At 41.0% G+C, this 18,796-nt stretch overlaps 1 protein-coding gene across 1 annotated transcript in view; it reads left to right on the top strand.

Moving 5' to 3' along the window:
- Positions 1–18,796, top strand: part of SHISA6 (shisa family member 6) — a gene marked incomplete at its 5' end in the record, with an annotated part of 249,622 nt that overhangs the window by 58,884 nt on the left and 171,942 nt on the right. The window contains one exon of the mRNA XM_085306838.1: positions 461–556. Within this exon, the coding sequence (XP_085162964.1) occupies positions 461–556 (96 nt within the window). The remainder of the gene's footprint in view (positions 1–460; positions 557–18,796) is intronic.

The following is an 18,796-nucleotide window of genomic DNA, read 5'->3' as shown; positions in this document are numbered from 1 at the left end:
ATGAAAACGGGYTTTAGTTGCACATATGCTGTTGGTGGCCCAGCTGGAAACAGAGAGAATCAAAGCTGCAACTTTTTTGATTTACAGTGTGATTCTTTAATCTTGAAGGTGATATCAGTTCCTTGTGGGGGCTGCTCTTCGCAAATGTGAATCTTAAGAAGAGACGGCCAAATTCTCTCGAGTTTGATATACTTGGTTCGGTGCATTAGTGGTTCTCCTGWTGAAATCTTTTCATGTCTTGGCAGTATCAAACTATGCAATTATTCTCCTTCATAAGTCTCTGCCTGTGTAGCAATTAGGCTTTTCTGCTGCTGTAGCTGTTATATTATTCCTTGTACTTGCCTTTAATAATACAACCATGTCCTGGGGTCTTGGTACTCGAAATACAGAGGAGACAGAGGGGCTGCACAGGGTATGGGTACACTGAATAAAAGCTTCTTTGTTTTCTTTTTCTTGGCAGGTCACTATGGAAAGGATATTTATCGAAGTGGAGGGCCAGATCTACATAATTTCATCTCCTCCGGCTTTGTCACATTAGGAAGAGGACACACGAAGGGTACAGTGGAAACAATTTTTTGCTAAATAGAAAGATTATTTTGAATAAAAGGCTATAACTCAGAAGTTGGGTTCTAAGTCCTATGAGATAACAGTATTCAACTGAATTCAGTAGATTTAGTCTAGCAAATATCACTTCAGGTAAAATGCTACTGGCAGAGCCTTTTAAATCCTAGCCAGGGAGACAGTGGTAGAGTGTAGAGTTGGGAAGCCAGGCTACAGGTTCCAGTTTGACTTTGCAGTTCAACAATTTATACTGCTTTATGTTTTTCTGGGTGCATGGATGCAAACTACCATTGTGCTGCTGTATTTATAAAGGGAAGGGACAGGAGTATAATGCTGTCCAAGGATAGACATTTACAAGTCAGAAGTGAGGTTTTGGACTTTTTTGTTTGATTTCTATTTTTTTTTTTGGGGTGGGGGTATTATGAATATTTTATAATATTTCTTTTTAGGTCCAAAAACATATATTTTATGTGTGCATATAATCTGTGATATAATGTACAAACATGATAACACAAAAATATACATATATTGCTCTGTGTATGTTCTGTGTATATGTACTGTATATATAATATATGTTGAGAGACAGATGTAGCTATATTAGATAAGTAACCATATATCCCAGGAGTTGTGGTGACACAAAAGCTAAGAGATCTAACTCAAAGTAGCTGGTCACCAGAACCCCGGATGAATGTTCATTCTATGACATTGTTCCATATTTGGTGAGTTTTTATAGTGTACAGTGAGAATATGTTTGGAACAGCTTTCTGTTCACATCACACTCTGACCAAGTTACACTGGTGCACTGGCAGTGGGTTGCATCACTGGGAGTGCAAGCATGTGCCATGCCAGTACTCATCTGGTTTTGTTTCCTGCTGACTTATAAGACTGTTGTACATTTATATAGACACAATGTATGTGGAGATACATATATAGACACAATGTACTGTATGTGGAGATGTGTCCACGTGCTTGCCTGGTTGAATGCACCTGTGTTGTTTCTATGGAAGACCATGACTCACAAGTTATTAAAATACCTTATTTTTTCGTACATTCTCTGCACTTTTTCAAATTCTCCACAAGTGTCATCCAAAGCAGTGTTGGTCCTGTAGAACTGTCAGAGAAGAAAAAAATATATGTATATTGTCTGTGTATGTCTGTGTGTGCTTAAATAAAGTTTACTGAGGCTGAGGCAGCACCCGTGGGACTTGTAATACAATATCCTGCAATTACAACCTGGCGCTGCAATGGTGGACAAAAAGCAGAGGAAACCAGCATGAACCTTCAGGTGGGCTGGGAGCTAAAATGGTTCAAGGAAGGACTCATGGACGGCGTTTCACACAATGTCTCTTTCTCCCCCCGCTCCTTCACTAAAAAGGTTTATTATGGTTATGCCACATCACATTAGGCCCAACAGCGTGTTAAGAGTGAGATAGCAGGTGTACCCCATCTGAGACATGGTCTACAGAGTGGTGCATCCTGATAGCCTTCAAAGAGCACACGGGTACCTCTGTGTAGGGCTTTACAATCTGCTTCTTTGTCTCAGGCATTTTAGTTGCTCTTCAGTCAGTTTACTGTATGATACACTTTTATCAGTTCTTTCTCAGGTGAAAAATAAATTCTGCTTCTTTAACATTTCCTCTTTAACAGGGGCTCTGTTCTTCCAGAGATGGGCTAGTGGGCCATATCCCTCCCACTGGCTTTGTTGGGAATCCCACACAGCACATTCCCCATCATTAAGGAGATGGGAGAATGGAAAGCAGAAATTGAGACTGCTCATATACCCCCTCTCATGACAGTCACCAGATAGGGTGGTGCTTTCCAAGGTGAATACAAGGCTTTTATTATTGGAAGAAAGTGAAGTATCTTGGCTGTTTATGAAGCTAAAATAATGGATTCACCTTTGAATTTACTTTTAAACTACCTATAAATTCAGATCTTAATTAAACAATACCACAATATCATTAACTTTTAAATTCTTAATGACAGTCTTACAAGCCCTACATGACTGATGCAACTGATTAATGTGTGCACACATTGTACAGGCAAACTGCCATATTTGCTTCTGTAAATGTGTAGATTTGTATTTGTCTGTGATATAATTGAATTGCCTATTTGTGCTGTGTATGTAAGGGCTTTAGATATACAAGTGACTTAGGAGCTCTGTCCTAAGACTTAGATTTGTGCCCTATATCATTTTGTTATTCCTGTAAATACCACCAGGCAGATTTCCTGTGTTCCATTTCAACTGGCAGCACAACTGTACTTGTAGACAGGAGAAATGAATGCTCCAGCAAAAGATATGATTCTGATTTGTAGCTGAGCAGCTTCATGATTAGATTTCATCTCAGTAGAGATGCAGTGCATGAGATAAAGTCTCCACATTAACTACCATCAGCCAAAAAGCTTTGTCCAGCCTTGTTTGTTATACTACCATGGAAGGGAGTTCTGCTTTTGGATTGAACAAAGCTGATGAAGTTTATCTCAATATTTCTTTGCACTGGGAGACACATTTTCGGTGTTTTCTCAACTGTGTTTTGTGCTATGGCAGGACTCCAAGTGCTGAGTAATGTTTGAGAGCTAATCTATTTTGGGAAGACAAAGATGTGAGACATGCCAAACTACCATGGATACCAAATCAGCATATTCACATGTCTGACATCCACAAGCTCCTGCAAGATTGTGATTTGTGATTCTTATATGACACTTCACTGGGCAATGCATCACTGCCTGGCACTTAAGTCTATAAAATCACTATATAGTGTGTTCTCCAAACCATGGTAAAGAACTTCACTGTTAGTCCGTCACAATGGACTAGGAGCAAATCCAAAGTCTTTAGGCCATAGAAAGTCTGCATGATGGTACATGGCTGGGTTAATCTCATTTAACTTTACATAGCTGGAAGTTAGGCATTTAATTCTGAGACAGTAACCTTCAATTGCACATGTAGTCACTGACTAGAAACTGGCATCTCTATATGAGTTTTCATTAGAAGGATCCTAGCATCTCTACCACCACTCTGGCAAGGGAGTGAGTCATGGAGAGCTAAATCTTTTAAACATCAGAGGGTGGCAGGTGAATCCCACCTGTAGTTGCTAATATAGGAGTAGCTACTACTACTCTAATTGCTATGGGAGTTGCTAGTGGAGCTTAGTGGTGCAGTGGAACAATGAGGAGCGCTGAAGACAAGAACGATTGCATTCCTGTGTGAACTAACATAATAATAATAATAATAACAACAATAATAACAACAACTATGGTAATAAAAATAATAGTATTTCAGCTTCTTGAGCCTATTCTCTTTCTGGGTATCTTGCTAGTTTCAGTTGTCTCAGGTTAAGGTTACCCTAACATAAACTCTACTCACCATGCTGCCAGGGCACTGCAGGGCTTTGTCTAGTCACATGGGCTGGTGTAAAGATTACCCAGCCAGAACACAACATGGAAAAAAGAGCTGCATGGATATCCAGCCACATTGAATGAACAAGTCTGGAAGAGCAGTAAATTCACTTCAGATCAAGTACTCCAGATCAAGATTGTTGAATTTTCAGGTAAAAAAATATGTTTTCTTGTATGTGTACCTGTGTGGGGTTTTTTTACTACAAGCCTCAGAGATTGAAAATAGGATCGTAATCAAATTGAGATCCTTGTATTTCTCCGGTTTGTGATACTGGTAGAAATTTTGCAGACCAGATTATGAACTCATTTCATATCTAAACAACATATTTGATCTCCTGGTAACTCTGTAACAGTATTAAATATAGCGAGACTTTTGCAGAAAAAGTATCATTTCCCAAGTGAACTCAACACTAGGGGTCAGAGAGCAAAGAAGCAGGAAGAATATGGGATTTTAGACTCCACTACTGCAGGATCATCTTATAGGGGAAAGCAGGACTTTTCTTAGAAGCTTCTGGTTTCTTGTTAGCTTATGCCAGACCCTTGAGGAAGTGTAGCTAGGGCTGCAACTTGAAAAGCAGAGTGAAAAACTCCAGAAAAGCCAAGTGTCCTCACAGCCTGTCCAATGCCACTTTCAAAAATTTGACATCTCACTTTTGGTTCAGGGTTACAGATATTACCTGGATTCACTGGGAGACATGCTCTGATTTAGGGCATCTACGAATTATTCACTTTAAAAATTCTGATTTAATCTACAGAGCTGTCTTTTCTTCAAGTGTCTTACYGACATTTGCACCAAAAGGTGTTCCCCAACAGTGCCAGTAGGCGGGAATACAATTTGAACCATGTACCTAAGTCAGTGTAATCTAATTGTTAAAGCCTAACTACACTGACTGCTGTTGGCATCGTTACAGAGCTGCACTAACATCCCGCTGTGTGGGTAATGTGGAAAATAATCTCGTGTAGAGAAGCCAGCCTGGTGACTGAGCAATAAGAATTTGGGATCTCTAGACGTGATACCAGATCATGCTCCCCAAGACCAGGCACTTCCTGGTGATCAATCCTGGTCTCAGAAATGCTGGAATCAAACTATAATCATCGTTGATCTGGACTTGTGTCTACTGATTTCAGTAGCAGAATGTCTAAATATGGGACTAAATGCAGGAAAGGAAGTTTAAACTCACACCTTAGGAAGCCTAGACTGAAMTGCTGCAGCACCACATGCATATGATACTTCTTCCATTTATTCTGTGGTAGGGGAATGATTGGTACACAAAGGCCCAAGATTTTTTGAGGATGATCATGACGTGGGGCAAAGCAAAGGATTCAAGAGTCCTTGGTTTCCAGGTAGTCCATTCAGACCAGTCCATGCAAATACTGATCTACTAATTCTGGCCCTCCACTTGATGCTAATACACAGGTGGCATCTGAATAGATCTTATTACGAGATCACAAGAACCTGTCTTCTCCTCCTAGCATAGAGCTGTTTCTAATGTGCTATGTAAAGCTGTCTGCAGTCATATTTTATCTGGTGACATTTGGTGCAGGTACGGCAAGATTTACACTGAAAGAAGGACTTACCTGCCTGGCCCTCTGTTCGCAATGCCATGCAATATGATCGGTACCTTCTGCATCATCAGAGTGGCTCAGGGACTCTGCTGTACAACCTTTCTTGTGGGGTACACTTGTTCAGCCTGACCTAGGGTTGGCTGAGTATATGCACTTGATGTGTGGAACTAGATGTCAAACACCCTGAACATAGCCTCACCGTTTGCCCCCTCCTGATAAATACCCTGATCCCTGTTATGGGACATGATGCACAGCRTCCACATACAGGGAGAGGGGAAAGAGAGATCTGCTGTTAACGGTTTCTTGCTTTTTCACAGCAGACTGATTTTTGCATCATATCAATATTGCACACATTCAAAAGAAGCAAAAATTGTTCCTTGTCCAGTCCCATTTTATAAATGGTCACCTTTTCTTCATGGGCCATGCACATACRAATTAGTTGTTCTGAGAACAGATGAATTATGTATTCCATTTTCCCCAGGATGCAATAGAAGATGGCATCTAGATTTCGAAGCTGGAGAGATGTTTAAGAATRATGTTTAAGATACTGTGAGGACGGGTGGGAGGGCTGATAGGCTTGAGGTAAAAACTGAAGTGCCATRGGTTCTCCTCACTTTCTTTCTTGTCAGTAGGCTCTGATTAGTACTGTCCCAGGGAGATGTCTCTCCACAAGCCTGACACCATGTGCTGCCAGTCTGCATATGGCCAGACCTCTGGATTAGCTGCATCATGCACTTCAGCCTCCTGGAGATTCAGATCACTCAGGGGAAAGCACCATGTTCCCACAGTAATCTGGTCAGCCAGCGGCAGGAGGTGAAGGGCTTAATGTCAGTAAAGTCATCATAATCAGGTTTAGTATGAGACAAAATTAAAAATAAAGCAAAAATGTGCTTTCTCTGTCAGTTTAATATTTATTTTTGTTAAAATGGAGCCTCCTACAAAGGCAAATGCAAAAGAGAACAATGTACCTCTRGATCATACTTAGCAACCAAGATCTTCCTAAGCTGCTTTAATGTCTCAGCTAACTGAGGTGGGTGGCAGCTCCACTTTATCTTTTTTTTCTCTTCTTGGATCTCCAAAGCTTTCCCAACACGATGTCTCTGCTGTTCCCACTGTGGAAGGTAGTGCCTTCCCTCTGTGTGGGAAGAGAAAGCACACAGTGAACGACTCTATTTTGCCAAGTCTATGTTTGCTCATGGCCAGAATTGCCACCTTATGTTTGTGTGACCATTAGAAAAGCTTGGTGATAATGACAGGGCCAATATGAGGACGAATCATTTCCCTCCCAAGATGTTTTGATCTACCTCTCCGTTGTATTCTCTATTTTAAACATTCTTTCTGCATTCATTGGTTTTTCTGCAAGCTGAAAAGTATCTGTGACAGGCTCGGTATTTTATAAATGGCATATCTGTATGCAAAATAATCTTTATGCAGATGCCTCAGTGAATTTATAACATTCAGCATGCTGCAAGCTTTTCATACAGCCTAAACATGATACAACAGGTGGTAAAATGGGAATGAGTATTTATACTGACACTACAACCCAGGCTTGTACACACAGTAGTACACATTCCCCCTTTGCACACACTGCTATTCTCTTTGGACACTCCACTATAAATACATTTGAGTTTATTTTTCTGGTAATATTCAGGCACCAACTATTTCACTGGTCCATTGGCTCATCAATATGATTCAGAGGCAAGAGGTGGGGAAAAGAGATTTATTAATTTAAGCATCATTAAATGTTTGAAGATTCTGATTCCTCCCTCTTCRACACTGTCCTGCTTCCCTGCTGTCATAGCCGGTTCCTGTCACCTAGTTGGCAGCCTAGTGTTCCAGTTTCCTTTCCATATTGCTGGTTTACACCTCTATTTTGTTACATTATGKGTCTGGACTAACACCTGGCACAACCAGCATCAGCCCAACATGGCTACAAAACATACAGTGAATCAAAGTTCCTGCCCCCACATGATTTCATTAGTAGTCTACATTTGCAATAGACTCATTAAAAYAGGGAGGAAGAAAACTGTAACTCTCTCTCTGTGTGTGCATATATATACATATATATTTATATATATAACTATATAACTAAATATATAACTATATTTTTTTCCATGCCTGCACCTGTAACACWCCGTGAACAGACTATGCAAAAATTGAAGGTTAGGTATGTTGAGTCCCTTTTCTCATTAAACACTTATTAGACATTTCGTATCAATGGATGTCAAGTCGGAACCCGCTGCATCCCGATGAATCATTTTATGTTCATCCTGGATAATATCTAATGATTTTGATGGTGTTTTGCAGTGTGTGTGCTAAGGATCACTCGCATTCTGATTCTCGATTAATTTCAACTATTGCATATTCTGACACTTAATTGTATTGACTTGAAAATAAGATCATTGGGATGTGGGAACTGCTTCACAGCCTTGCAGAAAGATTCCRTTACGCAATAGGGCATTTCAATCCTCTCTGAATTATTTAACCGACTTCAGACGCGACAGTCCATTTCTCAGCGGAGTCTGGACAGCTCTCTTTTTTATAGCCCTCTGAATAAATAGCCTGGTGAGAGSAGAGCAGGAGATCACGGAAACCAGGCGAATGCCTGCAGCAGTTGTGCAGTATGCCACTGCTGTAGGCAAGGAATGGAGTGAACATGAGCAAAAATAAATCAATCCCTGGGGTCGTTCTCTGCCAGGTGCCTTGAAATAAGTAAGGTGAAGGTCTCTCACCCCTCTGCCTTTAGCCAAACTGGACACAAACTTGGGTTAAGCCACAGCCTGGAAAGATTTTCTTGGAACCTGGCTTTCCAAGCTAGCATCTCCCACACTACTAAACAAAGAACAAGAGAGCTGGCAGCTAATCAGAGAGCCTTCTTTGAGCTTATTAAGGAAACAGCAGGAAAATGACCACAAGCAGGGCACAAACACATATATCACTGCTAAGCCAGGTTATTCAGCTTCCTGTGGCAAGAAGCCCACTGTCACTCCACAGTCAGCTATTAAATGTTTCATGCAACGATGAAGGAAATGTCCCCTGCAGGAAGCGTCGCTGATGCATATGATGAGGCACTCCTYATCAAATGGAGATCATATTATTTACCACCTTAGCCTGTCAATGGTATTTTTAACTTGACGGCATCAAGAATGCTTTCAGAAGGATGCAGATAGAATTGCAGTGGGAAGAGAGGATGCTAGCCAGGTTGCGTTGCCTCGTCTTTCTCAACTGAGGGACCATTCATCAAAGAATCTTGTATCTGAGCCAGGCAAGCCATCAGAGACCATCCTGCACTTTTATGCATGTACACATTCAGGCTGGAACTGGCAGTGCATTTTGGCAACAAGTACTGAAATGTGCAAAATTGGAGTTAAAATTGCTCTGGCACTTAGCAAAAGGCCATGGGGCATCTCAGGCTTTTGGTCTCAGCATAGGCCTCCCATTACAGATCCAATCCTGTACAGTAGTTTAGGACTAGCCTTCATTGCTGCCATTGCCAAGTTACCCATGTTTCCATGGCAATGTAAATCACAGAAGTTATCACAATTGATTTGTTCTCTTTCTGTGGTTAGTGAATTATTTTGTTTCCTACTTTTGCATCCTGTAGATTCTATTCCATCTAGCACTTTGCTCCCTCTTAACCACTGAGTTTCCATGGATGGTTTTCAATAAAGTAGTGTTCAAGAACGAATTTCTCTTTCTTTCTACTATGTGTTAACAGTATATCAAAATAAATTACTACAGCTGAGAGAAGAAGAAAAAAAGCCCCGCTTATTATTGGATGCCCTTTTGTAGAAAGTCTGTCAACTTTCCACAATGTTTTGGCAGCCACCTTTGAATGCTGAGCTGAAGACTGGTGAAAAGCTGGCAGTTACAGCCCAGCTACCTGTAAAACAGGGAGCTTCAGCTGCACACCACAAACTGCTCTTTAAAGACTGTCTTTTGTATATTTATTTTCAAGTACTGTGGTATATAAAAATATCATTTCCTGCTACAGTATCATTGAGTGTCTCAGCAAGTTGTCTCCCTGCAAAGGGATTTTGAGYGCAATTAGGAATCATACTTGCATTAGGCACACTATTTCTTTACAAGGTCACCRTTCGGACTTAAATGTGTTTGCTGATTTTAAATAAAGAATTCAAATATTATGAAAATAATTGAGATTAATGGCTCCAGATGGTGTACTCTGCAGTGGACTTTGCAATTCTGAYGTATCTGTGATCTCACCCTTGTCCCTAGAACTTTCACATCCAGGTGTCTGTCTGGCATATGAGATCTTTGCCATGACCAAATATTTACTGCTATAACAAAGCCTGTATATTATATACAGTTTGTCTTCTAAAGTACTTTGGAAGGAACATTGACTTGTCATCTGAGAAGTGTTTTTGGAGAAACAAGCCCTAGATTTTTTCCAGATCTGCTGTTCATCCATATAAAAAATATTTGGTCCTAGGAGCTTCAGCTTACCTTTTAACAGTCAATATAAAACAGTGGAAATCCCAGAGGTGTAAGGAGTGTTTTTTCTAACAGTAGAGTTCATACAAAAAAATGCCACAAATGTATTTGGAGATAGTCCTTGAACAGAAAGACTTATACACTTTTATTCACTTTTTGTACTCTTACAGATAGATCAGTCTCTGTCTCTTGACAGTGCTTGTGCCTATGGATGCAACTCTCTTATCATTTATCATTTCTATTGTGGTAATGTCTAAGGGTCACAGGTGAAGGGTGGGAACCATTTTTTTCCTAGATGTAGACAAAACACATCTGGGAATGTGTCTAGCGCACAGGTGTGCCCAAGCATCTTATTCCATTCTGTGTTGGATTTACTGGTGCACAAAGCTGAACACCTGTGGAATACGATCTGGAGGCCGGTACCTGTAACAGGACAGTAGGAATATTAGGTTTCACAGTTTACAACATCACTTTATTGTCCTGGAACTACTTTTATAGAGTTGTGATTTTCTAGGCATTTAGTTCTGGTTCTGTTCCCTGACTGAAGGAATTCATCTTAATGTTATTCCAGAGTCACTTTGGTTTAATCCATGTTCCAAGATGTGCACAGTGCACAGCTCAGAGAGCTGAGCTGAGCAGTTGTTTTGCAGTCAGAAGGACAACGACAGCCTCTTTGCTTAAGCACAAAGTCTGCAACTTGCAATGTCCCCTTATCCTAGCCTTAGCTGAAATCACACATGCTGAACTATAATCTGCTATTGTACAAGGCCTGATGCTGGTAGTATATTGCTCTCCTGGTTCAGAGACATGATAAACTTTAGTTTGCCCATGTAGTTGCTTTCACYGTTGTCTTATCCTATCAGCTGCAGTTATATCCAAGCAGAGTTGGTTCACTATTCCAGGCCAGAACAAATCCTGTAGACTAAGAAACTTCTGTTTAGATTATTTTGTCGTGACTAATGATACCGTCTCTGGCTTAAAGTCAAGCTAGGCACTAAAATCCTTTTCTACTTGGTGKGGAGAGTCTGGACATTTCATCCATCCTGATGCCACAGGCTGAGGTCACCATCAGGGCCTGGATAGCTATTGTGCTGCTCCTACTTTTCCTTGTGTGTCAGGATGTAATGTGGACTGCTAGCAGCCTTGGGCTTGTGGGAGATGCAGTTCTTACAAGCGAATTTCCTATGCTTTGATATGTTTGGGACAGCWGATGCTGGAAGAAGTGCTAAGAAGATTTTCCTAGACAAGTGCTTCATTCCCATGCAGTGCCCTGAGGGTGCTGGTGCTCTCATGAAGCAGGACTGCCAGAATTAAGGTCTGTCGTAGTTTCTGAAACTGGTGGTTAGATTAAACCTGCAATTTGTTGTCTGGCAGGTGAAAAGCAAGATGTATTTCTTCACAGTCTCTTCTTCTAAATTAGTGGCAGTACAACTGAGAGCAGATTTCAGTTGGAAGCAAATGATGAGGCAATCCCTGCAGAAAAAAAGATGCATGATGCATGAAGCCTTCTAGCAAGAACAATTCTCTTCATGACAGTTTTTGAGACTCTTCAACAGCTCTAGGATAAAGTGCATAAACAGAGATACTGGGATTTTGCCAGTAATTCATGTAGTTTACATACAGTTTCTCTACCACAGCCTTGTTCCTCAATGAAATTTGTAATTCCGAGCACACTTTTTCATACTGATTGATATCTTTGAATTGATTTCAGTGAACAATGGCTTGGATCCACTGCCGAAAATACACTTATGTATGTCAGTGCAAGCCATACCATACCACTGYTGCATATTTATCCCTTTCTCGAGAAAATAGTAGTTTTGTTTACCCAAGCTACATTCCCCCTCTGAGCAATGAATGAATTGAAAGTATATTAGTCTTTTGTTAAATGTAGCTTATGTTCCTGGAGTAAATATTCTTATAATTCAAACAAGAATGAGTTTATTGGTCAGCTTGAAAATTGATCTTAGAATCTGAGGGTCAAATCAGGTTTTGCTAATGCAGTTGGTTCCAATTCTGTGCAAAAAGCATGAGTGAGTTAGAGTAATTTCAGGGCCTGCATTCRTGGCTAAAGAAGAAAAATGTTAGTGCACACAGCAAGATACAGATCTGCTGAGTACAAAACCCTCATCCTCCACAGCCACATTTCTGAACAGATCTGCTCTTTATGTGGTGCCATATCTGTGCTCACAACTCATGGATTTCTCTTTGGAAATGCAATCCTTCATATTTTTATTAGAGTACTACACTCTTATCTCTTCTTCTTATGTCATCACCCTGCTTCTRTTGTTTAAAATGTAACATGTTTTATTCTAAAATATTTATTACTGTTATTAATTTAAGATGTCTTCACATACTGTGAAAGTAAAATCTATAAACGGTATGTCTTCATATCCATTTCAAGCCAGGAAACTAAAAATAGAACCGGATCAAATATAGAGTTCAAAAAGAGCCAGATCAAATATAGAGTTCAAATGAGAATAACTGGAGGTTCATGTTAGAAGGCAAAATATGAATAAAGACTGTAAAAGTGTCTGGCAAAGCAGATTCAGGAGGCGGGGGAAAGGGCATAGTAAAAAGCTGTGAGACAGAGAAGATTGTCTGGTGACTACTATATACTCTTTCTGTATAGCAACTAAAGACATTGAGTTAAAAATTATCAATTCAGAACTGATAGCAGGAAATGCTTTTTTCACTCAATGCAAGTATTAGTCTATGGAAGTTGCTGTTCAAGGTACAGCTGAGATCATGAATGTGCAGGACACAAAACATGGATCACAACATTTAGGCATGTAGTGAGATATGCAATGTTATTGTGTTGAAAGAAGAGTGAGGGAAGAAATATGAGCATTTACTTCAGGCATAAGTGCCTCAAACTATTGTTATTAGAGGAAACCTCATGCAGCTCATGTTATCCCCTAATGTACACAGCAGGTGTTTATTCTTTACTGACAGTGTACCAGGAATATCTCTGTGCTTCATCATGGCTTCTGGACTCTGAAGAGGAGACACAGTTTTGATGCTATTCTTGATGGTACCTCAACCTTTCTTCTCGGGGTTTCTCAGCCTGCTTGCAGGTCAAGGTCCTAACTGAGGCTCACCCAACTTGGAGGACATCCCATTTTCTTTTGTCTCCCAGTCAAGGCCAGGCTACTGGTGGATTGCTGTTAGACCCAATGGATTGGCAGGGAGGTGTTCTCTTCCTCCAAACTCCRAATAGTTGAAAATGGACTTCATCAGCTGAAACTGCACCAAGGAGAGTACAGGGCTGGCATAAATCAAAAAGAAAATGAATCTAAGCAGTGCAGAATGGAAAGATGATCAGCAGAAGAAAAACATGTGATCCACCCTCYAGTGCCATGCAAGAATACAGCCCAAAGGACCTTTATCGTTTGAATCCGTCTTGCTTTGCCCATGCTGTTTCTCTGTCTCTCAGATGTTTAAGCACACAAATATGTAGGCCCTGCTCCCTACCTTCAGAATGGCTGCAGATGAAACACCTTACTGGAAGTATAATATCCATAGCATGCCAGGCTGTTCCCTTCCCAACCTTTCACTCCAAATGCAAAGCAGGGAAAGAGACAGGGCCTGTCAGGATCTTGGCGGTTTTCAGCCCTCTTGTGTGGCTGGAGCCAAGTGGTATATCCTGATGCTGACTTTACCATATAAAACATGCATATGGCTCAAAGAATCCACATCTCGCTGCCGAAATATCCTCCCTCAGCTTACCAGGGTAGCACCTTCTGACAAGTATTGCCAGTTCCAACTCATCTTTGGTGACTGAGAAGAAGAAGTTGTGCAAAATGGTCATGTCTCATGTCCCAGTGGCTCTCACAGCTTTTCCTGCTTCAGGTAAGGTCTCTGTGCTCCTCCTGTAGCTTCTGTCATGTGTATTGCAGACAATGACTGCTGCTACTGTAGCCTGAGGGCTCTGTGTGGTTCATGTATCAAACTGCATGTCTGAGCAAACTGCATTAAGACCTGATTTTACCATTTCCCTATTATTGTTGCAGCTACAAAACATGCTTTCTGGAAAACCTTAAGCCTCTTGCATTATTTCTCAAAAATGACTGGCAGTCCTTTGAAATTCTTGACGTGTAGACAGCAGGGACTCAGACTCTGACAGTATGTGGGGAACACAGACTGCCACAGCAGGTACATTGCAGGAAAATGCTGAAACAGCATGTCCATGGTCTCCATCACGCATCTCTCTCCTATCTGTCACCAAAGAGAGATCTTCTTCCTGTTGTCAGGAGTACCAGGCGCTATCATGACCATGTTCATTATGGAGCTTTAACCTCTTAGATCTGAGCAAAGATTTGAATGGAAGAAGGGAACATATAATGGATAGCTACTGTTGGATTTTCTAAATAAGCYTTTCAGAGCTACTGGCTTCTTTTTCAAATGTAGATAAGAAGGAAGTACCTTGAAATATTCAGGCTGACCTGCAAAAGAGACACTGAAATGGAGATAAAAACAGTAACAGAGAATTCTTACCATTTACAAAGCATTTTTCTCAGTCAGAGCTCTGCACAAATATTTCCCAGGAAAGCCACCTCTATGCATTTGGAGACAAAATGATTATATCTACCTGGCATTTTAGCATAGGTTATGAGCACTGCAGACAGCTGAGATGACTTTCAGGGCATACCGAGGAGGGCATCAAATCTGGAGCATTTTTAGGATGACTCAGGCAGCATGGATGAGACAGTCAGAAATGAGACRTGTTCAGCCTATCCTGAACTGACTTATAAAAGGATCCCAACATCCTCATGACTTGATGACATCTGGGTTCTCCCTCAATTGYTTGCTTATGCAGACATGTGTAAATATGCTTTCTTCAGGAGGATGTTAAGGTATATGCTGTCATTCAGGCTTTAGGATAGTCTCACTGGAAAAGTTTTTGTCACAGATCTCTATGCTCTGAGAATAATTCTGGTGGCAATGAGATCTGATAACAGTGTTGTTGTTTTCTGTGGATTCTATAGCAAATCTTGAGAAGCTTTTGGAAGAAGGTGGGGAGGGATGTGAACCATAAGTAGGGTTAATGACTTGCTCTTCAGATTTTCTCTCATCATCTTGCAGTGTGYGGACTGGCTGTAGATTGAGAGACAAGTCCCAGCAGAAGCTCCATGTCTGCACATGTGGTGATCCAGATACACTTATGAGTAGAAATTTAGCAGTGTTAAAATCTTCTTCATAATCTGCAATGTTTCGGGTTCCCTGTGGTAGATCTTTGACTTACAGTTCCTTTTGGTCCACTGGCCGGAGTGGGAATGGGACCCCCCCTGCCAAGTGGCATTGCTGCCTAAGAGAAAAGCCTGTGTTTGTGATTCCATATTGGCTCATGTGGAATTCCAAAGCATATATGAGTTGCAGTGGATATTTCTCTTTTCCTTCCGAAACAGGCATCAAAGAGAGAAATACTCAGAATCAATGTGGTTGGATCTTTAAGCACRACACTGTTTGAAAGGCCTCCCCTGCACATTTTGCTAGAGCGGACTAGCTGTGTTGCATTTCTGAGTGTCAACAYTCTTGATAGTGATTTTTTTACTGTGCAGACATTTCCACCTGAGTTAGTTTACTCTGTCTTCCTCAGTACTTCCTGAAGAAAAAGAGGCCCTGATGGGGTGCTTTATAGCACATCTTGAAGCACACATCCAGAACAGGCCAGTGCTGTTGCAGTTGAGTAGWGGCTAATTTATCCACTAGCTGCCAGGGCAACTGACTCAGAAAGAGACTTCTGCAATATATCAACTTGGAGGACCTCCATCTTCTGATACTTATATAGCCCTTGCACCTATCAGATACACTAGAACAGGAGCCTCCAGCCCTCAGGATCGATATAGGACATCCACTGGGTTTTGTTAATGAGAATAAGGAAGAAGGTAAAATCATGGTGCCTTTGAACTATTATCTRGTCCTCTCTAGATAAGAAACCAGTTGCAGAAGGTGCAGGAGCCACTGAGCAGCTTCCGTCTGTCGACTGTGTTCAGGAAAAAGGAATTCAAGCTGGAGCAGTCACATAGAAGTATACTGTAAAGAAGGCTTGCTGAAGAGGAGATGTCTCGTCAAACAAGATAAGATTAGAAGAATTTGGCTTGTTCCCAGAAAAAGAAAGAGTGGGAGACATGCAATTGTTCTAATAAACACAGCAATGTCTTAATATCTGAGAAGGAAAATCATGTACAAACTAAAGGACAATGCCAGCAGAAAGACAAGCACATGAAGATAGCTAACTCAGAAGATTTAAACATCAGAGTTGTGAAGTWTCTAAAAGCCATTCAATTTGTGTACTAGTACACATGGAGGACAAGCACTCTAGCTCTATAGTGTAGAGCTTAATCAGTCCATAAAGGAACAATACATTCTAGTCTTCRTGGTAGGGCTCAGCATATGAAAGCCTTCCTGTTCTCAGTCTCTTTTTCTTGCTTGACAATAGTATGAGGATTTTTGGAGCCCAGCYGAATGTTTCTGTGATTATCCTGTGTTGGCATCCTGGAATTCTTTATGGGAGTAGAATGAAGGACAGTTTTTGAGAGAAGGATGGATTATCTGAGTCTTTAGAGTTCTGTTCTGAAAGAACACATAATGTCTCCTAAGAAAGTGCTGTGGTACATCTGAGCRTATCAGTTTCCAGCTGCTCTGATTTTTTCATGAGAGAGTTGTTCCTATCCCGTGCTTTATCCTTCAGGAACTGAATGTATGGGAAGTAAAGTAGAGCAGGCAGCTGCACTGTCCACTGTTTTCCTTGCTAAGATATAGCCCATGCCTAGAACCTGAAGCCTCTGAGCCTCTCCAAAGTGGGGAGAGAATTTTACCCAATTGATGGGAGGAAGRCAGCCCTACAACTAATACCCAGCACTGCTTCCTGTCCCGTGTTATTCTGTAGCCAGAATCTCACCCTCCCCAGGTCGTCTCATGCCTGTGCAAGCTCACAAGAGCTTTGAAAGTTCCCATATTGATCAAGTAGTTGGTATTCATTTCCCCTTACTTATAGTATCTAAATACTGGGCTTTTAATCTAAGCTGGTCACGCAGGCTCTCTATAGATAAGCGTGAAAGGTGAACATCTCTGAACACCCAGCTTATCCTAAGTGTGTTTTTCTGTGTACATATGAACCCAGATGACTATATATAGAATGACTATATAGGATATATACCGAAGTTTATAGCTAAATCCAAGGGACAGTATAGTTTCAGATGTAGTTTAAAATGTTATCCATTAACACTGCAACTGAGAGAAGCATTTCTCCCTACTTGTTCATTCCCTTCCTCACAAAATATCTTCCCTCRTGCCTGCACAAGCATTGATGTGACCACACAAAAAGCCACTGGAGAATTCAAGCAGGATGCAACCAAGCCCAGGCTGCTTTGAACCCAAATCAGCTCACAGTGTGCTGTCCTGGATGCTGCAGTAGCAAGAGAGCAGGTGTGGCAGGGAGCAAAGCAGCCAAGAACGGAGGAGGAGCAGTGCAATTGTCTCAGAAAGCTCCTTAAAACAAGCGTAAACTCCAGCATGAGGTGAAGCCCACTCTGCAGAGTCACAATGCAGTGCATCACAGTTTAAGAGCATGGCATTATAGAAAGACTACCTCAGATTTGTAGCTGGCATCACATATTGAGATTTGTGTTATGAAGCACAACAGCTCCGGCTAGAACAAGCTATATTTATACTGCTTGTATTGATCCTTACTCTACCGTAGCAATTTCTTGTCTTTAAGAATTCCAGGATGTTTTAATAGAAGCCTTCACATGTGTATATATACATATATATATAAAAACAAAAACAACAACAATACCAACAATGACAACAACAAAACAGCAACTCCCTGTTTGTTAAGTGAGAACTTTTGATTTTTGAAGCTAGCAGGTTATAGCCACACAGACAACAGAGCTTAGGAGGGCACTGATGCCAGAGCACAGAGAGGCCAAGATTTCTTTTATCTGCATATGTCAACGTAAGCCGCTCTCACAGAAGTATAGCTTTTTAAAAAGCCAATCTCTCTCTCTTTCTAATGAAAGAGGGAGGACTAAAACACTGCAATCCAACATATTGTACAAACAGGGTGTACAAAGCCATGCTCCTGTCAGGCTCTGTGATATTTCACTAGGTTTTGGGGAAGCCCACTTAGGATCTTCTTCTCTAGTATGACTTTCCCTTAAGGAATATGACAATGTGAACATGGCTGGAGGCAGACGTGTCTGAATTAGAAGGATTTGAACATGCTCGCACTTTTTTTTTTTTTTTTTTTTTCCCCCAAGCCAGCTACTGATACCATGCAGGGGCTGCATGCAGCTTTACAAACCGTATGCTGCTAAATTAGTCTCACCACCCAGTGTGAGAAAAGTTCAGAAGAATCACAGGCTTCTGCTTTGCATATTTGGAACACAGAGCTTCTGTCTGCTGAGCCCTTTGATGGGCCCCTCTGATATCCAGGAGCTGCAAATGTTAGAGACGTCAACACCAAAAAGAAAACTGAAAAAACAACAGAAAACATGTCCCATCATCACCAGTGGGAGGGCTGCTTTTTTTCTGGCAAAGGCTGACATGGCAACAAAGCATAACTATCATTTTCTAAATGCATTGTAACCAGTACAGACATTTATCCTATCATGAACAGCAGTGAACAGGTAGTAACAAGGACAAACAGGCTCCAGCATAATAGATGAGAAGGAGACTCATTTTATGAGCTTCTCCCACCGTTGTCTTGTTTTGAACCATGGGGGTGAAAGCAAGGGCAAATATCAGAATAAACTGGCCAACAATGTGAGCTGCAGCCTTTGTCTGAGTTGAAAATACTTTTTTTTTTTTTTTTTTTTTT

Source organism: Rhea americana, unplaced genomic scaffold (genome assembly GCF_003343005.1).
Source record: "Rhea americana isolate MKP2758 unplaced genomic scaffold, rheAme1 scaffold_249, whole genome shotgun sequence".
Lineage (NCBI taxonomy): Eukaryota > Metazoa > Chordata > Aves > Rheiformes > Rheidae > Rhea > Rhea americana.
This window is presented reverse-complemented; position numbering and strand designations above follow the sequence as displayed.